The sequence below is a fragment of the Rhinatrema bivittatum genome, chromosome 1, assembly GCF_901001135.1.
Source record: "Rhinatrema bivittatum chromosome 1, aRhiBiv1.1, whole genome shotgun sequence".
In the NCBI taxonomy this organism is placed as follows: domain Eukaryota; kingdom Metazoa; phylum Chordata; class Amphibia; order Gymnophiona; family Rhinatrematidae; genus Rhinatrema; species Rhinatrema bivittatum.
In genome coordinates this window covers 788,436,794-788,463,274 of record NC_042615.1, presented here as the reverse complement: position 1 = coordinate 788,463,274, position 26,481 = coordinate 788,436,794, and the positions used below count along the sequence as shown (strand labels likewise).

The 26,481-nt window shown below is 43.7% G+C and overlaps 1 protein-coding gene across 1 annotated transcript in view; it reads right to left on the bottom strand.

The window, feature by feature from the left end:
• LOXHD1 (lipoxygenase homology domains 1) overlaps nucleotides 1-26,481 on the bottom strand; it is a 557,082-nt gene that overhangs the window by 51,061 nt on the left and 479,540 nt on the right. Inside the window, exons 42-43 of the mRNA XM_029580624.1 lie at nucleotides 19,392-19,569; nucleotides 6,193-6,378 (exon numbers count right to left, since the gene is read on the bottom strand). Coding sequence (XP_029436484.1) covers nucleotides 6,193-6,378; nucleotides 19,392-19,569 — 364 coding nt within the window. The remainder of the gene's footprint in view (nucleotides 1-6,192; nucleotides 6,379-19,391; nucleotides 19,570-26,481) is intronic.

Below are 26,481 nucleotides of genomic sequence, written 5' to 3'. Positions count from 1 at the left end.
TTTTCCCCTCTCCTCCCTGTCCCCTAACCTAACCCTACCTAGCCCCTAATTTTTTTATTTTAGTATTTACTGCTCCTCGGGAGCAGAAGTAAACTCAATGCGCTGCCCGGCTGCCGGTGCGCGCTTCCCCAAGGTAGCTGCCAATGGCATTGTCCTGGTCCGCACCTCCCCATCCAGACCATACCCCCGGCCCACCCCTTCTGCAGGGCCTGGCACTTCTGCATGTAACAGGGGTTACACGCGTGGCCGGGCCTGTCGCAAAATGCGCATGGCACGCGCAAAGCCCAGCCATATACATAACCCCTGATTTTTACGCACATGGCCCTTTTAAAATCGGGCTATTAATGTACACTAAAATGAAAAGAAACAAATGAAATGAAAGAAGAAAAACAAATAAAATGGGAAAAAAATCAAACAAAAAAAATAATTTTTTTTTTTGGCTGCACACCCCTACCAATTAGTGCATGCACTGATCTATTGTCTAGAACAGTGGTTCTCAATTCAGCCCCTTGGGATACACCCAGCCAGTCTGGTTTTCAGGATATCCACAGTAAATGCATGAGATAGAGTTGCAGACAGTGGAGGCAATGCATGCAAATCTATTTCATGCATTTTTATTGTGAGTACTTGAAAACCCAGCTGGCTCGGTGTGTCTCAAAGATTGGGTTGAGAGCTCCTGGTCTAAAAACAGGGCATAGGAGAGACTCAATGGGAGAAGATGAGACAAATGGGTAAAAATACAGGGCAAAAGGCAATTGAGACACAGAGAGCACTGTGTTTTCACAGAAATTCTCTTTGGTGCTACTGTCAGACTTTTCACAGTTGCAGAAAATACCCCAAGATTTCACTTGTTAGGCAGCACAACTCTGGCCATTTCAAGGACTTTAAATATGCTGTAGACTTGTTATAACATGGCTCAATATAATGTGAAATCACTTATAACACAGTCTTAAGGTTGTTCCCAGTTTCAAATCTGACAGATATTCATCACCACTTAGCCAAATAAGTATGGACTTATTTGGCTAAGTGATGGAAGATTTTTAATGTGGGCTCAGTTATAATGCAGTCCAAATTTTTGGACCCCCCAATTGCTTATGTTATATCAAATGTACTGTATAGTAGAAAATAATCATTCAGAAAAAAGGTTGCTTGCCTCTGGCTTAGAGAAAATAATTGAGACATAGGGGTAGATTTTCAAAGGATTACGTAAGATACGTGCGTAACCCCTGAAAACCTACCCCTTGCGCGCCGAGCCTATTTTGCATAGGCTCGGCGGTGTGCGCAAGCCCCGGGAAGCGTGTATGTCCTGGGGCTTTCGAAAATGGGTGGATCGGGAGCGGGGGCGTGGCGGGGCCGGGGCGTGGCGGCAGTCCGGGGGCGGGGCGTTCCAAGTCCTCCAGCACAGCGGCTGTGCTGGCGCACGTAATTGGGGGCATTCCAGGGGTGTGGCCATGGCCTTCGGACCAGCCCCCGGAGCGGACCATGGCGCGCCAGCGGCCGGCCCGGCACGCGCAAGTTACGCCTGCCTCGAGCAGGCGTAACTTGTGCAACAAAGGTATTGGGGGTTTAGATAGGGCCGGGGGGGGGGGGGGTGGTTTAGGTAGGGGAAGGGAGGAGAAGGTGCGGGGGGGAGGTGGAAGGAAAGTTCCCTCCGAGGCCGCTCCGATTTCGGAGCGGCCTCGGAGGGAACGGAGGCAGGCTGCGCAGCTCAGCACGTGCAGGCTGCCGAGTTTGGGCAGCCTTCCGCGCACCGATCCCGGATTTTAACAGATACGTGCAGCTACGTGTGTATCTATTGAAATCCAGCGTACTTTTGTTCGCGCCTAGTGCGCGAACAAAAGTACGTGCGCGCGCTTTTTTATAAAATCTACCCCAATGTGTTCTCCTCAAAAACAGACTTTTATTTATCAGATTTAGCAGGATATAGCTTTTCGAAAATAGTAACAATTCCTGTCTCTAACATCCAGGCTACTAAGCACCAGTTTAACCTAAAGGATTTTCTGTACCATGGGTGGGTTCACATATGCCATAAACCTTAGCCTGCTTAATATATTAATACTTATGGCTAACTCACTTACCCCTTGGTCCCAAATTCAGGTAATCTCCCCTGTTTACTGCTGAAGCAGGCTCTGGCTGGAAAGCTGGAGATTGTGAGCAGGTGAGGAGACTTGTCTCTGGGATGGGTTCTGACAGAGCTACCGGCTATCTGGGACTTGCTTTGGGCTTCCTTCCTGTATTGGAAGAGCTGTCAGTCTCCTCTCTGCTCCCCATCTCCTCAGACTGCTCACCACCGTCTCTCGTCAGGGTATCTCCTCTTTCTGATCTCCGTGCCACAACTAGTCTTCTCCCTCCTCGATAACCAGGGGTGCGGGCTGCTTCGGGTTCACTCTTTTTTCCAGGCTACTCTTCTGGTTTTGCCTTCAGGGTTGCTCTCAGGGCTCACTTTTTTCCTCCTTATTTGCCCCCATGTCTTATACTTTCCAGCTGATAAATATACATAAGCTCATGCAAAATCACATGGTGGAGGGTCTTTGCTGCATTGCAGGTCTTTTCCCCCTCCCCATTTCTTCAGGGGGAGAACTGCTATGTCTGTATGCCAAGCTGTTATGCCAGAGTGTTTTTCTCTGTCTCAGACTGCCCCCCTCTTCCAAGCATGGGGGTCTTTCTGACCTCTGGACTTGCTTGGCCGGTTCCTGACTCCAGTTTATGAGCTTAAGTTGTCGCTTATCTCTCTGTCTTCTTTTTTATTTAAACAGGCACAAACAGGCAGATCTAGATAATGTATCCTTTAGTGTAAAGTTCCCATCAGGATAAAGTTTCCTCTTTTTCTATTGAGACAGTGTCTTTTGGGGCCTGTCAGTATTTGACTGCATATTTCTTGGTTATTATGATTCATATTTGGTGCTTTCAGTGGTAAAACATGGGATATCTCCCTACAGACTGAATACTTGACCTGGAAATCATACACCTGGCTCCTCTGCATGGCAGTGGTCTATCAGCTGTAGCATAAATGAAATTGGATAAATTCCATAATCTAAATAAATGTGTGCTGAGTAAAAAAATTACTTTCTCCAACTTGTTTTAAATGTGCTACTTATTAGCTTCATGGAGTGGTCCCTAGTCCTAGTACTATTCAAAAGGATAAATAACCATCCCCTGTTTACCTGTTCTATCCCACTAATGATTTTATAGACCTTTTGAAACATGGATCCTTGTTTGGACTTTCTTGGGACACTCATAAAAAGCTAAGTGACTGTGATAATACAACAGATTTTATTTGGTAGCTTTTATCTGCAAAGAAAAAATGTGAAAAAATGGTCAGTATTAACTGCTGAGCAATTGCTCTCGGGCCAATGATTATAACTCAGAACTTATAATGCGCTTGTAAATGTGAGCAACCTAGCAGATGGTTTAAGTTTATGCCCTTCATATGCAGGTCCTTCAAATATGGTGTGCCCTTATCTTTTGAGAAATCTCTGGTGTTAACATTAAAATCATAGAAAAATATACTCTAACTCCCTTCTATTCCATGTAGAATTTACCGGTAAATGGATCCTACAAAATGACCTAGGGATACTTTGGCATACTGTTGGCTAACAGTAAGGGATAAGGACATGCACACTGAGAAAATTCCTGTAAAGATGTGTCATGTTGTAACAACAGTTTTGTTATAAGGGAATTTGATTACTAACTTGAATAGTTCACCAGAATTACTTTGAGACTGATGAATCTTGTTTTTATGATCAAAATGTGTTTTAGCAGAGTTTGTTCTTAAGAGGAATCACATATACACTTGAATGTGCTCTGTGCCTTATCATCTGAAGAAGGGATGATACACTTTCATAACAATATACATCCCCATCTCATCCAATGGCTTAACTATTATAGAGATCTCAACAGATCTCTATCAAAAAGAATATTCCAATTAACAAAATGAAGGAACACTTTGCAGGTTTGTAGCACCCCCATGTGTTATATAATCCCTAGCCTCTATTTTACTGTGAGGAATCTTGAGTTGACCCTTATTTATCTATTTATTTATTAATTTATATAACTGTTTATTTATTTATTTGTGCATTATATTATACAACTTCTCCAAAAATAGTTTTGACCCTTATAGGGACAGCATGTCCATGGCTGCTCCCTGATTTTGTTTATTTTTAAGGAGGAAGGCCTCTGGGGTCTCTAGGGTTGAGACCTGGCTTCAGAGAGGAGACAGAGAGCCTTTATTCATTTAAAGATCTTATTTTGGAAACATTTCTTTTAAGAGGGGATTTTTTTCCACCCTCCTTATCTCATATTTTTGATTTTGCTTGTATTAAGTGTCCTATTACTAGGGACTCAGGTTTTTGAGATCACTGAGAGAGAACCAAAGGATCAGCATGCACAGGATGGATGACACAGGAGTCATCCAAGGAGAGAAGGTGTGAATGGCGAAGAAGGAAACTTTGTGGACCTATTCTGCGGTTCACTATCATCTCAAGGAGTTCATGAAAGGAGAGAATAACTACAGGATACAGATTTGGAACTTTGTCAGGGAATACAATTAAATTGACTAAAGAAATATACTTATCAATTGGGAGGGAGCTAACCCCCACCACGTGATTGGGCACAAATTTATTACAAGAGAACTTTGGAAAAATGATGTTGGAAATCATATTAGCTTCCGGCGTGATGATTGCAGCTGTTTTCACATCAGTGTTGTATTCAAGAACTTTACAGTGGGATTTGAGTATGTGCAATGCACAAGGCCTAGATTATTCTTCCCCCCCCCCCCTGCTCAGGGAATCGTGGACACTCAGATGAATTAATAACATGGGAAGAGGTGAAGCTTAAGAGACTGTGTTTGAGGTATGGTTCTGGGGACCTTATCGGGGATTATCAGCTCAGGTGTTATACTATTTTAGCCAGTTGTGTGTAAGCCCTAAGAGCTAGGCAAGTGAAAACCTGTTAAAATTAGGTTTGTAAATAAATCTGTTTAGATTCTGGAAAATCTGCTGATCACACATTTATTCGCAAACCTACTTTTTTACACACTTGCTGCAATTAGTCATTATCTGCAATGGAACAGGGTTAAAATCCACAGATATGGTAAAACGTGGAAAACTGCGCATGAATGGCACATTTTGACGCAGTTCTGTTATTTTTAAGAAAATATTAAGGTGGCAGATTTTTGATGGCAACTGGGGCAAATACACAGGATTTCTATAGAAGTGAACAGACTAAACTTTGCATATTTTGCATCAACAGCCAATTCATTTGTGCTTGTTTACTCAAAACCAGAGAAAATAAAAAAAAACTCTTAAATAAAAATTTGCAAAGGATTTGTGGTAGTTAGAATGTAGAGAAGACTTATTCATTGCTTTCCCGATAAAAATCTTTCAAAGTGATGTACAACATTAAGGCCCGGATTTTCAAAAGCCTACTCGCACCGGGCCTATTTTAAAAAGGCCCGGCCACGCGCGTAAAGTCCCGGGGCTTCGGAAAAGGGGCGGGGGTGGGGTGGCCCGGGAGGCCGGGTCAGAGGCTCCCGGCACAGCGGCCATTTGCCGCTGTGGTGGGGGATCGCGTGCTGGCAGGGTGCTGGCGCGGGGGGGGGGGGGGTGTCTAGGTTAGGGCTAGAGGGCAGGTAGGTTAGGGGAATGGAGATTAGTGAAGGGGGTTGGGAACGGGGGACGGCCGCGAGCGTCGGCGCGCAAGTTGCACCAATGTGCACCCCCTTGCGCGTGCCGCCCCTCAATTTTTTAACATGCGCGCACGTGTTATAAAATCGAGCGTCCATGTGTGCGCGCCGGGTAGCGACCGCACATGGACGTGCGCGTGCTCGTCTTAAAATCTACCCCTAAATATATAACAGCAATAAAAAAAAAGGTTTGTGCCAATATTTTAAAGCTTGCTTCACGTTCTTTAAGTTTCTGGTGAAGAGAAAATGGACGGGATAAGGTGACGCTCACAATTTTCATTGCTCCTGGTCCATAGCCGAAGCCCGCCATCATACCTTGCAATACCGTGAGATCAAATCAGCAGTGGCGAGTTTCTACCGCTCTATTTAGAGCTGCTCCCTGCCTACTTGTGTTTTCTGAATGTGTCGCAGACCCCACAGAATTCAAATTCCGCACTGCTGTGATATTCCTCACCCCAAATGTCCACGTGTGGGCTGAACCGCTTGCCAGTGGGACTGAATCTGCTTACCTTTATTGTCGTGCCATACCCGCACCTTGCAGAGATCCCCAAGGCTCAGCATGTCAGGGAACTTGAAGACGTCCAGCTGGTTCCTTTCAAATTTGTTGGAATGGTCGGACTCTTTCAGAGCCAGAGTACCACTGTCCCCATTCTCTCCGAAGATAATCAGGAACACATTGGCATCAGTACCAGCCCCTGGAATAAAAATGAATCAAGAGTGCTTTTAAGCCCACCTGCGATCGACAAAGCAAAAAAAAAAAAAAATGAACGTGGTGCACTTGGAATATCCATCCGCTAACAGTGGCATGTGCCTCACGAGCTTTATTATTAACAAGTGGCTTTTCCCATAAATGCTGATACATCATCTTCCACAAAAAAATAACAGAGGACCTTGAAAGAAATGTTTAAAACACTTTCCAGCCACAGTAACCCCAAATCCCACTACCAGCACAATTACAGCAGGGAGGTAGTGTTTTTTAGAGACAGGAAACAGCCCCACAGTATTACAGGGTGGTAGCCTAGAAATGGAGACTCAACACATAATCCTTTGTGAGGACTTCCTCCTTCAATGGATGTAAAGAAGCGACTCATTAGGCTGCTTTGAAAAAATAACATTTTACCGAAGCGAGGACTCTCTGATGGATGCACCCTCGTTTCCTATCCTTTTTGAATGAGAAATTGGGAAAGGGGGAAGGGAAGAGGTTCTTGTCCTCTTTACGCAGTTGGGTAGTCAGAATGACTTTGTTTCCCATTGAGTGAATGTTCCATGAAAAATGAAAATGCGTGACATTTTCACTGTGCGTTGTGACATGGCTAGAGGAGAGGGCATCTCTTACCGTGTAAGAGTCAGAGCTTGTTGCACCTCTTATCCAAGGAACTTACTAGCTATGTACTCACCAACCAATCTACCAAACCTAAGCCAGATGCAATTATCTGAAAGTATAAATTACCTTTAGATAAAACAAATTTGATATTTAATCTGCTGTTGTAGACACGCTGGTTTCAGCAGGGCAAAATGAGCAAGAAATTATTTAAAAAACAAACAAAAAAAAAAACAAACCCAAACATGACTAGAAACTTTGCATCTGTAGTTCCCTGAATTCAATTTCTCAGTACTAAATAATCTGGAATATTAACCAAATGACATGGTTATGTTCTTTTATTTAAACTTTATCATGTATTACATATAGATATATCTATATGTCTATATCTACATATATCTATATTTATGTAGTGAAACAGTAAAAGAATGATATACAATACAATAATTATTAATCTTTAATATCAACATACAAAAATATATAAACAGTCCATAGTTATTCACAAAATATTGCAATACATAAAACCAAACATAGAGTCCCATGGGGATTTTGGGACTTTAATTTCTATGGAACTGCATATTTGGATGCACACTGGGACTTTAATATCCTGTCGGTGCTCTACAATTTGGGATTTGCCCTTTTGGGACTTTTAAATATTTTTATGTCCATACATTTTTGTATTTGTATGTCTTGTATTGGTCAGTATATGTGAGATTTTATATATTACAAAATTTTGTGAATTATTATGACTTGTTTATGCATTTGTATATTTTAAGAACATAAGAACGTAAGAAATTGCCATACTGGGTCCAACAGTGGCCAATCAGGTTAAAAGTACCTGGCAAGTACCCAAAACATTAAGTAGATCCCATGCTACTGATGCCAGTAAAAGCAGTGGCTATTCCCTAAGTCAACTTGATTAATAGTGGTTAATGGACTTCTCCTCCAAGAACTTATCCAAACCTTTTTTAAACCCAGGTACACTAACTTCCCTAACCACATCCTCTGGCAACAAATTCCAGAGCATAATTGTGCATTGAGTGAAAAAGAATTTTCTCTGATTCATTTTAAATGTTCTACTTTAAATGTTCATTGAGTTCTCCCTAGTCCTTCTAGTATCCGAAAGAGTAAATAACCGATTCAGATTTACCCATTCTAGACCTCTCATGTTTTTATAGATCTCTATCACATTCCCCCTCAGCCATCTCTTCTCCAAGCTGAACAGCCATAACCTCTTTAGCCTTTCCTTATAAGGGCGCTGTTCCATCCCCTTTATAATTTTGGTCGCCCTTCTCGGTACCTTCTCCAGTGAAACTATATCTTTTTTGAGATGCAGCAACCAGAAGTGTACACAGTACTCAAGGTGTGGTCTCACCATGGAGCGATACAGAGGCAGTAAGACATTTTCTGTTTTATTCATCATTCCCTTCCTTATAATTCCAAACATTCTGTTTGCTTTTTTAACTGCCGCAGCACACTGAGCCGACGATTTCAATACATTATCCACTGTGATGCCTAGATCTTTTTCCTGGGTGGTAGCTCCTAATATGGAACCTAACATCGTGTAACTACAACATGGGTTATTTTTCCCTATATGCATCATCTTGCACTTATCCACATTAAATTTCATCTGCCATTTGGATGCCCAATCTTCCAGTCTTGCAAGGTCCTTCTGAAATTTCTCATAATTCACTTGTTATTTAACTACTCTGAATAATTTTGTATCATCTGTAAATTTGATTACCTCACTCGTCATGTATCATTTACAAATATATATAAAGCCCCAGTCAGGAGGCACTCCACTGTTTACCCTTTTCTACCAAGAAAATCGACCATTTAATCCTACTCTCTGTTTCCTGTCTTTTAACCAGTTCGCAATCCACAAAAGGACATCACCTCCTATCCCATGACTTTTTAGCTTTCTTAGAAGCCTCTCTTGAGGGACTTTGTCAAACGCCTTCTGAAAATCCAAAAACACTACATCTACCGGCTCACCTTTATTTACATATTTATTAACCCCTTCAAAAAAATGAAGCAGATTTGTGAAACAAGGCTTCCACTGGGTAAATCTATGCTGACTTTGTTCCATTAAACTATGTCTTTCTATATGCTCTGTAATTTTGATATTTAGAATAGTTTCCACTATTTTTACCAGCACTAAAGTCAGGCTCACCAGTCTATAGTTTCCCAGATCATCCCTGGAGCCCTTTTTAAATATCAGGGTTACATTTTCCACCCTCCAGTCTTCAGGTACAATAGTTTCCCAGAGCACCCCTGGTCTCTTAGACCTATTGCACCTTTTGATTGATAATTATTGTACTGTATATCATCCTTTTATTATCTGATGATATAGGGAGATTAATATTTTTTGGTATATCTATATTTATATATGAATATTGATATACACACTTATTATATATACTGTATATCTATATAGAGAGATAGATAGATAGATACACAGTGAGAAACAAACATATCCAAAAGACTCTGCTACAAAAATCCACCCATAGACAAAAGAAGCAATATAAATCAGGAGTCATATGAAGAGATTCACAAACAGAGCGGGAGACAAGAGGGAAAGGATTATATGTTAAATATTAAACATAAAAGAAAAACTGGTAAGTCCAAATTTAGCAGCGTCACTAATGCCACCAACAAAGTAAAATGCATGTTAACATTACTCAAAGCCTCAACCACACTCTTAAAATACACAGTCTTACAAAAAGAAGATAAATCTGCCAATGGCAGCTGTGATTTCTTTAAAAGAACTCTGCCAACTGCTGGGAATCCCAGGAAACACATACTACATTATTCTCTACAGTCCTACGCTTTGTGCGATATTAGAGAGAAAAGCTTGCATACTTCACAAAACTATTTTTTGTTCTTTCTTTAAAATTTGTATTTATAGAATTTACAAATACAGTATCTACAAGAACAAAATCTTGATCAGAATGACAAAACAAGGAAAATAAATCTGTCATATAAAACAGCCACAGTACTTAAAGACTGAAGGGTGGTCAGTGTAACGCCGATTTTTAAAAGGGGCTCCAGAGGTGACCCGGGAAACTATAGATCAGTAAGCCTGATGTCCGTGATCTGGCAAAATGGTGGAAGCTATTCTTATAAGCAAAATCACTGACCAATATAGCAGATGTTCACATGCAGGTGGCCAAGGTGGAGAAGAATAACATCGATTTCACCAGGGACATCTGGACTAGCCAGAATGCTATGCATGGCTACCTCTTTCTGAAGGATCACTGATGGCAAATGGCCGAGGCAGGGGTTGGTAGCAGCTCTAGCAGGGCCAGATCAACAAGGTACAAGCGGGCTGCGCTGCTCACCCAGGCGACTGATATAAGCCATACCTTGGTCAGTATCTTAGGAGTAATAAGGATGAAGATGGAGGGTTAGTAGCTAGGCCAGAGAGTCCGGCCTGTTGTTCCTGGTTTTGTTTTGTTTTTTTTGTTAGAGACAGTAGGTCTAACATGTAAAAGACAATGGAAGATGGGGGCTATGGGGAGATTTATTGCTTTGAATACTTGCTGCACCTGACAGTAAAGTATGCCCCTGGGGGCCAAGGAGATATACAGCAGCTTAGTCCAGAAGGAACTAATTGATAAGTGCAAGAAAATAGTTCGGCATTTTCACTAGAGTGTGAAGGCTGAGTAGCAGCTACGTGAGAAGCAAGAAGCAGTGGGTGCGATTCTGCACCAGCTTGCCCAGGAGGTAGGCATTAGGTGGAATTCTGCTTATTTGATTCTGTAACAACAGATAACCCTTCGTGACTTGTCTTTAGAGAGCACGATAGGTGTAGATTGCGCCCTGGAGCATCATGATTGGCTACAGACGATGCAAATGGTATGAGTCTTGAAACCTTTCAAGGATGTTACAGAGGGTCTGAGTTTCACAAGAATCATCCTGGGTAAGGTCAACCCCATACTCAATATCCTGGAGGAAAGGTCAGAGGGTTTCTGAAACAGGGACTGGCACCAGGTGTTGCTTTTTGAGGACCTCTTGTAGCAGCAGATGCAAGATGGGCTTATATCACTCACCCAAAATGATACTTACATGCTAACCATACTGTGTGAACCACAGTTGCATGACAGTATTATCCTTCAGTCCCTCAGTCTATTATACTGTATGGAGACACTGGTGCCTAAGGTCCAGGAATGGGAGTGACAGAGGCAGGGGGAAAGTGGGGATGTAAAGCAGGAAAGAGTGGGCAGCCCACACAGTGCTGTCCAGCATAGTAGCACTTTATCAGCTATCACTTTCTTCTCCTCCTTTACCTGCCACTCCTGCCACTCCCCAGTGGCCAATGCAGAATGGACTCTTTGATGCAGACCATAGCTACAGTAGTTGGGTAGACAAGCCCAATGTTAAAGCATAGAGCCCAAATAGGATGCATTACGTCTCCACTTGTTCAATGGAAAATGAATGACATGAATAAATACAATTTTTCTTTCATTTGGACTAAACAAAATGATTCACGGAGACAAATGGACTGAAATAACCAACTGAACCAAATTTTTTTTCTATGGACATCATTAAAGATTTCTTTCTTCTCCTTTTGGGATTTCTTGTGTGGGTTCTCTTAGTTTGTGGTGTTTCAGGGTTGGAGTAGATGGCTGGAGGGCCCCTGCTGCAACAGTTTTCTGGAGGGTGACTTTTCTTGGTCCACTAGGAAGGGAGATGTATCCATGAGGCTGATTAAAACAACCAGATACAGAAATACTATCTGCCATTGGGGAAAAAAGCAAGTTCTGTGAAGATAAGGAGCCTAGAGAACTATTAGAAATCCAATTCCCAACTGCTTTACATCAGATATTGACTACTTGTGGTCTTTCTCTACTGCCTATTTGAGACTGTCTGGCTATTTCTTTGTGAAGAACTGTTTCCTGTGTTTTTTCTGGATTTCCATATTGCTTTACCTATGTTTTGAATTTCAATAAAATATAATTTTGTTCTGGAACAGCATCCATTGTATGGGCTTAATTATTGAGAGATTGTATGGTGATCGCCTTGAGTTTTGAAGAATTATATTGCCCCCTCCACTGGAAAACCTTGATTCCGGGGCAGTGTTGAACTGGTCCATGCACTGCAGCTTCTGAAAGTGGCCCCTTACCTGTTTCAGGAAGGACCCTGAAGAAGAGGGCTACAATAAAGAACAACAGCCACACTACTCAATCTTTGTTGGGTTCTACAAGTCAGCATCTGAGACAATGTCTCTGAGGAAGTTTCCAAATCTTTCGTTAAATAAAGCATTTTCATCTTCAGACAGTCTTTGTAAAGACAGAAAGTATGCCTCAGCAACAGGGAGCAACTCAAGGGATCTGGAAGCATGGTATCAAATTTGTAAGTAATTCCATGCCTGAAGTCATTTGACGTTTTGAAAAATTAATTACATTAATATTTTTAGTGCTCAAATCGTTTCATATTACTTCCAGTCTAGTGACCAGATTATCATGTGCCGCAAGACTTTATATTTTTAAGTTTCTCCTGTTTGATGATTCAGTGAAAATATCATGTCTGAAATCTCCACCAAAGACCTATGTTGAAAATCTATTTTAACCTAAAGCCCCACTAATTTTTTCCTTAATAATCTTAGCATTCAGAACTAATGCTTTCTCTGTATTCACATTTCCATGCCACAGAGTTTCTAGGATAATTGGCGTGAAAGGAACCCCATAATTAAACTTGGGGGGCTCCAGATGCAAGGAGTTCAATATTCAGAAAGTGAAGAGCAGACAAGTTATCTGGCTGACGTTAGCTGAATAACCTGCGACGGATAATCAGCAGGACAAGCCTCCCACTGAATATACACATTTCAAGTTAGGAGACTGTATGTGAATATAAAAGTTAGATTTAAAGTTATCTAGGTGTCTACCCTAGCTGTGATACACCATCTTTGTGCTTTATTCCTTCATGAACTTAATCAAATGTTATTATCATTCCATTGATGTTCTGCTGTCTTCTTAAAATGTTGACTGATGATTGATTGCTGTATAGCATGTGATCTGTTTGTGCTGTTTGCTTTTTGGGTATTTAACATGGGTGTTTGAGGGGCTGTGTTGTGGTCTCCGCCGCTTCCCCTCCGCTAGGACTGAACAGTGCCTACCTCCGCCGCTGGAAACGCCGCGTTCCGCGTGGCTGGGACCCCGGCGGCGCTGCCTGCTCCACGTGGCGGCCGCCATTGCTTGCCCGTCTCTCCGCTGCCTCGCGCACGCGCGAGGACGTCCACTTTGTGCGCACAGCTCCCGGAAGTCTGGCCCCGCCTGCGCTGATGACGTCACGCCCTAAGGCCGATATAACCGGCGCCCGGACTCCTTCTCTTTGCCTTGCAACGAGGTTCACTACTGCCTAGTAGTTCTGAGTTGCGCATCGTCTGTTCGTTGTTCCTGCTTTTGACCCTTGGACTGCTTTTGACTCGCTTCAGCCTGCCGCCTGCCTCTGACCTTGGTTCGTTCCCGACTTCGCTTCTGTCTGCTGCCTGCCTCCGACCCCGGTTTGTTCTCGACCTTGTTCCAGCCTACAGCCTGCTTCAGTCCACAGCCTGCTACAGACTTTGTTCCAGTCTACAGCCTGCTTCAGTTCCAACCTGCTACAGACTTTGTTCCAGTCTACAGCCTGCTTCAGTTCCAGCCGGCTACAGACTCCGTTCCAGTCTATAGCCTGCTTCAGTTCCAGCTTACTACAGACCCTGCCTCAGTATCCGGTTAGCTACAGTCCCCGCTGCCGCCCGCTGTCCTGCCATCAGCTGGCCCTCGGCCTGTACAGCCGGTTCTCGGACTACCAAATACCTTTGGACTTCCTTCGCTACAGCTCCGGCCTAAGGCCATCCCTGCCACTGGACATTCAGCCTATTGCCCAAGTCCCAAGGTTCCAGAATCCTACGGGCTCCTCCTGGGGGGTTCCTGGTTCCCCGGGTGAACATCGCCAGCCTGTGGCTCCGCCTCCCGGCCTACCCTGTCATCCTAGGTGGGCCGGCCCAAGGGTCCACTCCCTCGCCTGCAGTGTCAGACTGCAACAGGCTGTATGGTATGAATTTGTCACCATTTTTAGACTGTTTCACATGCCTCTTTTGCAAGGTAGGAGTGCTTTCCTGTTGTTATTTGTCTTACAGGTGTGCTTTATTGGAAAGATTTCTTACAGATGTGTATTCTGTTTTATTGCAGAGTTTGCCCTTCCCGATGCGGCCGGATGGCGAAACATGCTCCGTGTGGGGGGCGTGTTACCTATTTCTATTGCAGTGATGACTTTTAATGTTATGACATAAAGGATTTTTTTTGAGGCGTATTGGAGAAATACTTTTCTATTGGGATTTAAGTTTTGTGTTTCCCCCACTTGTTTTGTGGAGCTTTTCTTTGGGGCGCTGGATTCCATTTTACACTTTTTGACATATTGCATACGTGGTACTTTGACAGCAACGCGGGTAGTGTTTGCTATCAGTGCTGCTGCCAAAGCAACGCTGGATGCTACCAGGAATGGTACAAATATACTATGCTCCCTATAGCATTAGGGGTATTGGGGGAGGTTCAGGTGGGGGTGGGGGGTATGGATTGCAGAAGGATGGGGAAGAATGGGGTGGGGTTTAGGAGGGGAGCTGGAGGCAAGCCTGGGATTTTCATATTAGGGAGGGGATCTTGAGCTGCTATGGCCTGCAATGTTTTTTCATTCTTTTGGGAGGGGGGATTGGGACTATTGGGCACTATGCCAAGACTTCATTTTTACTTATTTTGGGGGATGACGTTTGGCCCTGCTGGCTCAGAAGGGTTTTTTTTTTCCGTTTAACTGGCTATATGTTGAATATAGACAGTTAAGATTAAAGTTGACTGGATACACCCTGCATAACTTTAGGGCTGCTCTGAGGCAATCCTAAATGTATCCAGATAGCTCAGACAGATAATGCTGAATAAAGCGTTATCCATGAATTATCCTGCCAACTCTGCCCTGCACAGGAATATCTCTGGATCACCGCTGACTTATCTGGCTATGTTGTTATCCTACTAATGACTTATATGGACAACTCGAGGGATATCAAACAGGTGGGAAATTTAAAACATTAGAGTTTGTCCTGCTAAGTGCCAACTTAGCAGGACAAACTCCTTTTAAAATGGACCTCAAGATCTTTGGCCAGATTCAGGTTAAAAAGAACAACTTGAGCAGTTTCCTCACCAAGTGACCTTGAAGAAACAGCAGAGCTATCAAAATTAAAGCAACAGCCCTCACAGTTTCCAGAGAAGCTGATAATTCTCCAATAGAATCAATAGACTGCATAGAGACACTAACAGTGAGCCTTAGTGTGTGGAGACAAATCTGAGACAGTGAAAACCCACAGAAGATTTTCAACCATGTGATACATTACAGGAGGACCTTGCAAGACTGGAAGATTGGGCATCCAAATGGCAGATGAAATTTAATGTGGACAAGTACAAGGTGTTGCATATAGGGAAAAATAACCCTTGCTGTAGTTACCCGATGTTAGGTTCCATATTAGGAGCTACCACACAGGAAAAGGATCTAGGCATCATAGTGGATAATACTTTGAAATTGTCAACTCAGTGTGCTGCAGCAGTCAAAAAAGCAAACAGAATGTTAGGAATTATTAGGAAAGGAATGGTTAATAAAACGGAGAATGTCATAATGCCTCTGAATTGCTCCAAGGAGAGACCGCACCTTGAATACTGTGTACAATTCTGGTCGCCACATCTCAAAAAAGATATAGTTGCGATGGAGAAGGTACAGAGAAGGGCAACCAAAATGATAAAGGGAATGGACAGCTCCCCTATGAGGAAAGGCTGAAGAAGTTGGGGCTGATCAGCTTGGAGAAGAGACGGTTGAGGGGGGATATGATAGAGGTCTTTAAGATCATGAGAGGTCTTGAACAAGTAGATGTGAATCAGTTATTTACACTTTTGGGGGGCATTCCATGAAGTTAGCAAGTAGCACATTTAAGACTAATCGGAGAAAATTATTTTTCACTCAACGCACAGTTAAGCTCTGGAATTTGTTGCCAGAGGATGTGGTTAGTGTAGTTAGTGTAGCTGGGTTCAAAAAAGGTTTGGATAAGTTCTTGCAGGAGAAGTCCATTAACTGCTATTAATCAAGTTTACTTAGGGAATAGCCACTGCTATTAATTGCATGAGTAGCTTGGGATCTTCTTGGTGTTTGGGTAATTGCCAGGTTCTTATGGCCTGGTTTGGCCTCTGTTGGAAACAGGATGCTGGGCTTGATGGACACTTGGTCTGACCCAGAATGGCAATTTCTTATGTTCTTATATCCTCAAGAGACTTGCATCAGAGCTCATTGCTCCTAAAGACTTGAAAGTCGATGATCCAGCCAGCTTGGGCTGGCACAAAAATTGGTCCAACGGTTCAATAATGGTGATTTCAGAGGGGAAGACCAGCATCTTTTGCTTCTGCTTATGCATAACTGCTTAAGCAAATGAAGAAAAAATCAGTGATAGACAATTAAATTGTGGAGTTGTTCCTATTGCTATCTTGCCTTCCATACATGGTTGTATTCTTTACAGACTTTTTGGGTAGACAGATTAATCACTGAGGCTTTTAATGGGCCCTCAAAGGGCAAAACAAACCAACATATGGGATTTATGTCTTCACAGGCTGGAGACCAGATTAGCTCAATCGTGAGTAATTAATTGTCTTTTTTGGTTTGTCAAAGTTAATATGATTACAATTCACACCTCTCTCTCTGTTTGCTTAGTAGTCACAAGAGCTATGAGGTGAGGGAACACTTTGTTAGTCAAAGCTGCTCTATGATAAACAACCTCTGTACAGTTCAGCCCAGAAATTATTCACTTGTTTCTGGTTTATGTTTTCCTAACAGTGCAGGTTGTTCTGTGTACACAGGGAATCACATACAATGGTAATCGGGTAACCAGACATGCCTAGTCACTTTATAGAATCATAGAAAATCAGGACTAGAAAGGATCTCAAGAGGTCATGTAATCCATCTAGACTGAACCTGGCAAATGTTTATCTTAACTTGCACTTATAATCTTCCAGTGATGGAGATTCTATCGCCTCTCCAAGGTAATGTTTCCAGTGCCTGTGTATTCTCAAAGCTAATGTGTAACCTAAAAGCCCATTATTTCTCTTCTCCTCACGGTGTCTCCCTAACAGCAAGTTGAAAAAACCTTGGAAACGGACTAGAGGATGAAGCACCACTTAAGAGCACGCAACCAAAAGAGCCAAATGTAAAACAGTGGGACTGCAGTAGGACACTGAAAGTTGTGCATGGTTTAACACCAACTGTAGTGCCCGGTCCAGCTCACTATGCAACCATGGGCAAGCCACTTAACTCTTCCTTGTGCTTACATTTGGATTGCAAAGTTCGTTTCAGCGGGGATAATGAAAGAGGGGCATCACAACTGGATGAATGATCTTGCGTAGCACGCAAAGCACCGAGGAGCATCCTCTACAGCATGTAGAGGTAATGCACACTGCAGGCAATTTTCAAAACTGCCTGCACCGGACTAAGTGTGCATTTTTCACCAATTTTTTAAAGCAAAAGTACACATGCACTTTCACTTTCAAAACTTTCTATAGGCACAAAGGACACGTGAGTCACTTTTCTGTGGCTAGATTGTTGCTGGAAAAGTAGTTACGATGATTTGAAATTAGCGTCCACGTGTGCGTTTTTTCTCCCTCCGGCCTAAACACCACCCGCACCCCCAGAACGCCTCTTCTCATTTACAGCTAAAAGTCCATGGTTTGTGGTACAAGGTGCAAATTTATAGCTGCATCGTGGAAGGGCAGTGTTCAGGCTAACCTGTGTAAATGCTTTTTACCTGTGTACATTGCCTTGAAAATTGTCCTCCTAATTATCCTTATGGTGTTAAGGATACTGCATTAAATTTGCAGCACTAAGAGACAGATTGTGTTGTTTAAATAAGAGTTCACTGAATCAAGAGCTCTACTGATGAAGCAGGAAATTACATTTCACTCATTGGGTCTTAGCTTTAATTATTTGCTGGAAATCAAGGGAAAGTAAAATATTTTAAAAAGAAAAAAAAAGGAGTTCTATAGTATTGCAAGCAGTAGTTCATAATACTTGCTATAATTATTCACATTTACTTATAGGGCTTTTGCAGTTTATCTTTCCTGCCTGCGATGTTTCTGTAATTGGACTTGATTGTCTGTAGTATGCAGGTCTGTATGGCTATCTTGGCAGACTGGTAATAAAGTCTACAAAAGCTAGTATTCGAAGGGGGATATCAAAGTGCTACAGTGGTAAAAAAAAAAAAGGACCAGCAAACAAACAGCAGTCCATGCACATCAGTGGGCAGCCAACTCAGAAAATGCAATCTCTCTTATTTATTTATTTTTACAATTTTTATCTTTTGTTTCCAATATACGCCCAAAATTCAAAGCCTATAATAATAAAACAAACCCCTCCTCCAAACAATAAAATGAAAAAATAGACATAAAAATCCAAAAAGAACATCATAAAATATAAAAACAAAGTAGATGATAAATCAAATTATAAAACCAAAAAAACAGTTCAGTGTCCAGGAGCTGCGTTGGTCTTGGAGCAAATTGTATTCTTTGTAGCTGGGATGCCTTTTATCGAATCAGCATAGAAATAATCCAAGGATGATATCGTACATGCGCTTTCCAAATCATATAGGTCTGGAAAGCTTGCATATATTACAAAATCTTTGCATTGAATTTGCATTGCTCTGACAAAAGGTGTCAAAACCAATAAATGGCATAGGGCATCCACATACTGTCTCACTCTCCCATGTGCTTCATGTAATAGTAACCTAGTAACATAGCAAATGATGGCAGATAAAGACCAAAATGGCCCATCTTGTCTGTCCAGCAAGTTTTTATTTATTTTTAAGGGTTGCAGCAGCTGCAACAGCTACTACCTCGTTTCATCAAGGGCCACTTAATCTACTGAAAATAGAGTAGCCAGTTATGGCTGCTTTAAATAGAGAGAAAATGTGGAGAAAAGTTGACATAAATAATTAAAGTTTTAGGGTCTTTTCATCAGTCTGATTGGGGGTGGGGGCAAGAGTTAGCAGCAAAGGTGCTCTTATTGCAGGCATAGAAATTAATGGGTATATTGACCCACTTTACTGAAAAACCCCCCCCACAGAATGCAAGTTCTGCAGATGACAGAGGGGTTTATTATTTACCAACATGAGATATGTGGATAAAGTGCAATAATGTACATTATTTACAGCAGCTCCCTGCTGGCAAGAGCCTATTCACTAAACATGCAATAACGTAGGTTACCCACATGTTGCAGGTTTTTAAATCTACCCCACAGCTCAGCTAGCAAGTCAGGATGATACCTTGGATGGGAGAAAAGGAGGAAAATGGCTGATGCCAGAACTAAGACAGCAAAGCTGGAACTAACCTGAAAGATCAGTGGTTTTAACATTGATGGTGTAGATCGTGTTCTCCACCATTTCTTCCTCTTCTATCACTGCTGCCATCTCACAACTTAACGATTTCTTTGCCCCTCGAGACTTGGATAGCCACTCATTGTATGTGAACGAGGCCTCCTCTTGGGTAGACATGTTCTTCATGGTGATCTGGGAAGAGCAATGATGATATGTGGAGAAGCCTTTTCTGAGAGCAAATCAGGTTAGAATATTAGTAATATAAAGAGTGGTATCTATTATTTACTGAACCCTTTCAGAACTGGTTGCATCTGGCGCTTGCTTGCGCACTAGCTCCAACAACTAGGGAAAGGTCGGCTAATTCTTCTTTATAATGTGCAAATCACAGCCAGTTTGCAGGTTCTACAATGTCTTGTGATAAACGTTATGTCAAGGAACTAGGAGGCCAGTCAAGGGTATTTAGAGCTATAGAGGTCAATGTGCAAAGGGTTTGTCTGGTTAACATTTGAAACTAGCCAGAAAAACCTCAGTGATTTACATTTTTATTGGTACACTGTCTAAATTTTGTCCAAGCAAATTTCTGGCTACACAAAATTTACCCAGATAGAAAGAGGTGGCCCTTTGAGAATTGCTAGGGCACGGTTTCATTTTGTCCAACTAGTGCTGATATTCGGCTCTTCCCCGACAAAGTTATCTGAGTAATTCAGGTTGGCCAAGTAGCTGTCTTAAAGTTACCTGGATAATGTAGATTTTTTAAAAAGTAGTCATCCAGCGGCATCCAGAACCCACCTTCAGGGGTGCCTGATCCCACTTCATCCTGCCTCCCACCTCCAATCCTCATCATCTCATACCTAAAATAAAGTGGTGGGCCAAATTCCCACCCCCTCACCCCTTCCCTAAACCCCCAAAAGTGTCTCTGAAGCCAAGCAGGAGGAGGGCTGAATATTAAGTGCTGGTATAGCTGACAGGGGATTGATTTATTCACCCCAGAGTAAATAAATGAATAATATGTGATATCAGTTTTATCGGCACTTAATATCCAGTGTGAGAAGGTAAGAGACTCTCCTCCTTCCACTGGGCACCAAGAATACTTTTGAGGTTTAGGGGTGGGTGTGAAGATTTGGCTCAATACTTTTTAAAAAAAAACCTTGTGTATGGGAGGTAGGGGGATTGGAGTTCTACTGGTTTACTATTTTTTTTTTTTCCATATTCATAAGCCTGGTGAGTGGCAAAGTTTCCCAATTAACTTTATCCAGGTAACTTTATCCGAGTGCATTCAGGCCAGCAGTACTTTTACTCAAATGAGTGTCACTGAATATCTGGGTAAGGTTACTCACATAAAGTTATCTGGGTAACATTACCACTCACTGGACTTTTGAATATGGACCTCATTGGAGGCAATGTTCAAATAACCTACATTGTTGCAAACTATCAGGTCGATACTGTAACGTGCGGTTGAAGATTTCCCGTCTGTAATGTGCTGGGAGCGCACAATTCGGACGCGTAAGGCGATCCAGCGATACAGTCTCCAGTTTCACGCGTCCTTAGCGCTTCTTAAAACAGACGCATAACCCTTTCCGCACGCAGCATGTATATGATATGTAAATGAACGAATTAGCTGTATAATGAAGGAATTAGCTATTCCCCTCCGATACTGTGACGCGCGCTCAGATTATCTCCTTTGTAACCCGCTATTTTGCCGCGTCCTTAACCTGTTAGTTTACCGCCTACCCTCTACTTGAGGTTAGTGTGGTGTTAGTGTGGTGTTTGAAAATTAAAACGGGAATAAAGTGTAAAAAATGGGGGCGATTTCGGCGCTCAAGGCACCATCCGGTCTCCGGTGCAGCCCCAGTCCTGTCCCCTCCTCCCGAAGCAAATAAAAAACAAACCGAAAAAGTAGCAAGGCTCGGGCCTGCTACGGTAGTCCCTTCTCCCTTCTCCTCTCCTCCCGATTTCGGCGCTCAAGGCGGCCGGGTGGGCGTGCATTCATCCAGGCAGAGGGAGCCGGCGGCGAAAGCGGCCTCCGGCTCCCTCTGCCTGGATGAATGCACGGCCTCCGCCGGCAGTGAATGAATGCCCATGCGATTTCGGCACTCAAGGCAGTCACATGATGTGACGTCACGCCATGAGCGCCGAAATCGCACGGGCATTCATTCACTGCTGGCGGGGGCCGTGCATTCATCCAGGCAGAGGGAGCCGGAGGCCGCTTTCGCCGCCGGCTCCCTCTGCCTGGATGAATGCACGCCCACCCGGCCGCCTTGAGCGCCGAAATCGGGAGAAGGGAGAAGGGACTATCGTAGCAGGCCCGAGCCTTGCTACTTTTTCGGTTTTTTTGTTTTTTTTGCTTCGGGAGGCGGAGACAGGACTGGGGCTGCACCGGAGACCGGACGGGGCCAGGGCAGGTGAGCGGGGGCTGGGGGAAAGTTTGCCGAGCATCGGGGAACATAACTGTCCACTTCCTGGTATCTGTCATTTCAAATGTCATTTGAAATGACATTTGAAATGACAGATACCAGCGCGGCCGTGAAGCGTTAGGCCCGCGAACCCAGGATACTGTATAGGCGCTCTATACAGTAAAATGGGTTGCGCGGGCCTAACGCTTGCCTAAGGCTTCGCAGCCGCGGCATGCATTTGCATGCAATTTGAAGAGAGTATTGAGCGGTAGGTGAAGAGAACTGTGCGTGCGGGGAACGAGGGTGCGCCTGACACTGCCGCACTGTTTCTACCGCGGCCTTAGAGTATCGATCTGTATGCAAGTGCTTTTAATGTTGCAGGAGTGCTAGGGAGCGATCCCGATTCCGAGGAGAGTTGAGTGCCCTTGGACCATGATGCGATTACCGAGAGCTCCGTAGAAGCATTGAGGCAGGTGAGACATGTCCAAGCACAGGCGGACAGGCTGAAGAACAGGAACTCGGACCTCCTCCGAACTTGACGCATCAGTAGAGACCCAACAATGCAATGCTGGTCTCTAGAGTAGCCCTCCGGCCACTCGATAGCCCTTTCGGACCTACTATACAGAAACAGCAAATGCATCAGGACGGATAAAGGTTGAGGGCAGACGATGGGACTGGAACAAGACTTGAACTCGAATCATTGATGGTGTGTTCCCCCCCCCCCCCCCCAAATGATCTCTGTTCTTTGAAGGCAAAGGGTAAGGAAGTCAGACTAGAGGGGGGAGCGAGAAGGGTGAACATCCCCCAGACTGACATGAATTAGCGGCAGTGGGCACACTATTTCTCTCTCTATTTCCACCCTCCCTCTTCCCACCACCACCACTCCAGTGCTGGCCTTAGAAATACAGAAGTGCACATTCTCTAGATGTAGACTAAAAAGTCATTTTTTCAGTTTCTATCAAACATATATCCATAGATCACACATTGACAGCAGAACTGAGCCAAAAAATGTCCAACACAAATTTCAAATTTTGTCTAAAAAACCAAGAAATAAACTATGCATACCTTAGCCTGACATTAATTTTATCTGGCAACCTGGCTATAAAACATTACAAGAAATACTTCTAAAAGCCCTACATACAATAAAGAAAACCCTGGCCAGTTTTAACCATCCAGAAAATCTATTTTTTAAATCACTGACAGCAGTGCACCAACAGTTTTTAGAAAATGAATACAAGATTTTATTCAGATGATATTTAACACCTCATAGATTACACAAAATATATCCACAGGTGACAGCTAACTGTTGGAGATAAATACAGAATAAAGAGACCATAAAGCATAAATAGAAATGTGCAGACAAAAACTGAACTGAAAATGGCAACGAGCCAGACGCTGTATGTAGTACATACATACAGCGTCTGGCTGTATGTAGTTTGCACTACATACAGCCAGACGCTGTATGTAGTGCAAACAAAAAAAAAAAAAAAAGAATCATAATAGCAAAACCATACTAATGAAAAAATTAATTATTTCAAAACATATGATGAATAGATCATCCAGTAATTTAAAAATGTTATACATTTCCTAAAATGCTAATAAAATATTTCAAAACAGCAGAAACATCAAATAACATCCAACAATTACAATTAATAAGGATTAAAACAATCTCTTGCTTTTTACACCTGGGATCTTTTGATTTCTAATCACTCTGAGATAGTTGTGAACTGAGGGCCACACAAACATTATCCTCTATCTCACATTTACACTTATGTTCATTCTCTCACACACTTGCTCTCTCATAAACATACCCATGTTCTCACACACATTGGGACAGATTTTCAAAGGGATACGCGCGTACCCCCCAAAAACCTGCCCCAAGCTCCCCCTGCACGCGCCGAGCCTATGTTGAATAGACTCGGTGGCACGCGCAAGCCCTGGGACGCACGTCCCAGGGCTGTCCTGGGGGCATGTCAGGGGCGTGTTGCGAAGGCGCGTCATCCGGGGGCATGGCCGAGGCCTCCGAAACCGCTCCCGGGATGGGGATTTGCATGCCGGCCAGCTGGTGGGGGGGGTTTAGATAGGGCTGGGGGGGTGGGTTAGGAAGGGGAAGGGAGGGGAAGGTGCGGGGGGTGGGTGGAAGGAAAGTTCCCTTTGAGGCCGCTCCGATTTCGGAGCGGCCTCGGAGTTACGCCTGCTGAAAGCAGGCGTAACTTTGCGCGCGTTGGCCGGCAGCCCCGCTCCGTCCTCCGGTCCCAGGGGCTGGTCCAGAGGCCTTGACCATGCCCCCGGGCTGGCGCCATGCCCCCGGGCCCGCCCCCAAAACACTGCGGCACGCCCCCGAAACGCCGCGTCGTTTCGGGAACGCCCCGGACACGCCCCTCCCACCCCTTTTCGAAAGCCCCGGGACTTACGCGCAGGCCGTTTAAAATCCGCCCCACAGGCTCTCTCACACACATGCACACAGGCTCTCACATTGTCATATACATGAACACATGTTCATTCTCTCACATACCCTCTCTCTCATACACACGCCCATGCTCTCACACATGCACACACATATGTGTGTAAGAGGGCCTATGTATGTGTGCGTGGTATTGAGAGCCTACATGTATCACATAGGCTCTCTCTCTCACACACACACACACACACACACACACACACACATACACTCAGGCTCTCACTCTCACACACACACACACACACACACACACAAACACACACATACACTCAGGCTCTCACTCTCACACACACACACACACATTCTCAGGGCCTCCCCTTCTCTTCAAGCTGCAGCAATATGGGGTCTGCTGCAGCCCTGCTGGCCATCTCTTCAGACCATGGTGCTCCTCAGTTAGGGTGTCTTCTGCAGTTGTACAGGTCGTACACTTCACAAGGTGGGTCTGATTTAGATCATTACAAAGCTGTGTGGTTAGACATAGGAAGGGAAGGGAACAAGGTGTGAACTAAATGAGGAATTTGACAGTATGTTCACCGGTCCAAAATGATAAGAGTACAAATGTGAAAGACAACAAAAATTGTCTTGGATAAGGAGATGGACCTTACAGGCACTCACACTCTGTCCTTGCTGTGTGGACAGGAATACGGAGCAGACTGGATGGGCCAGACTTGATTTTTTTGTTCCTGCTGTCATCTGCGATGTTATAATGGAAGACTTCTGTTGGTAACGTGCACTTCCTCTGGGATTTATGGCTGCCACCTGCCTGGTGAACTGAAATTGCTCTCATGCAAATGACTCCAAGAGGCCAAAAAGATTTTAAAAAATCTTTATGGCCCTTTCCTAGAACCATAAAACTGGGAATGCCTGGGTAGAAAAACTGCAACAACTGGTTAATGATGGTGTTGCTGCGTGATCTAGCTTCTCATTTCACTAGGCTGGCCCACTCTGACTGTGAGCCATCTGTCAACTATTACAGTACTCTGCAGCTTTTAGCACTGCTCCCAAAAGCTCTTCATTATAGAAGGTAGTATGCACTAGCAATCAGAAAAATGGATGTGAATCCAGCATTCATGTCACAAAAATCTATCAGGCTTTTTAATTGGGGTTGCTGAATACAGTATTGTAAACCTTCTGAGAGCTGGGCATGAAATTCTATCTTCTGATTAGTGCAAAAACAGGTTTTAACACATCAATAATAGGTATATATCTAAAAAAAACCCAAAACAAAAGCCTTGCCATTCAAAAGTTCTAATAGGGCATATGAATCATTATTTTTCATGTCTCTCTTTCTTGTCTCAAGCATTTTTTCAAAACATGGGCCTAATTCTCATGTTTCAGTAGCACAGGTTGGGCATTTGTTTTGGAATAAACACACAAGTGAAAAGGTGGAATGATGATGGAAGAACATAAGGCAATTTTCAATTCTGTCACCGAGGGTCGGGTTTCCTAATGTGGCATTAAGCAGGCAGAGAATGCTGCTGGGCAGTGGGGCTGCGCAAACCTAATACCATGTAGAAAAGCACTTGCTTAACCCATCATGATGGTAATAGTGCTCTTTGTAGCAGGCATTTCCAGTATAACCTTTGGCAAGTCTCTTCTGGCTAATGCTGTCTCTACTAGAGTCTGCTAATCATAAAGGGCACAGTTGCTTAAAAAAATATGACCCATGGGGAAGCTGGGTGGCTCAGTGTCAGCGCTTCTGTGTTGCCAGGAAGAAGGTCCCTGGTTTGATGCCCGGATCTGCACCTCCAGACTCTAGGTTGATTTGGACTGGGGAAGGCAATGTTCACAGCTCTTGCGGGAGGTAGGGCATTGAGGTTATGAATAAGGGTAACGCATGGAAACATAGAAATGACGGCAGAAAAGGACCATCCAGTCTGCCCAGCAAGCATATGGGCAGACTGGATGGTCTCCTCCATAATGGTAGCATCAGGGGGTGGCATCTGTTGCAAGTTACCCCCATACTTAGTTTCCCAAACCATCAAAGTCAGGGCCCTTGTTGGTTCCTATCTGAGTCCAATTCCCCTTTATCTCTTGCCTTTCAAGAAGAGAGCAATGTTGGAGTTGCATCGCAAGTATAAGGCTTATTGGTTGTGGGGCGGATTTTCAGAGCCCTGCTCGCCTAAATCCGCCCAAAACCGGGCGGATTTAGGCGAGCAGGGCCCTGCGCGCCGGTATGCCTACATTCAAAGAGGCCTACCGGCGCGCGCAGACCCCGGGACTCGCGTAAGTCCCGGGGTTTTCGGAGGG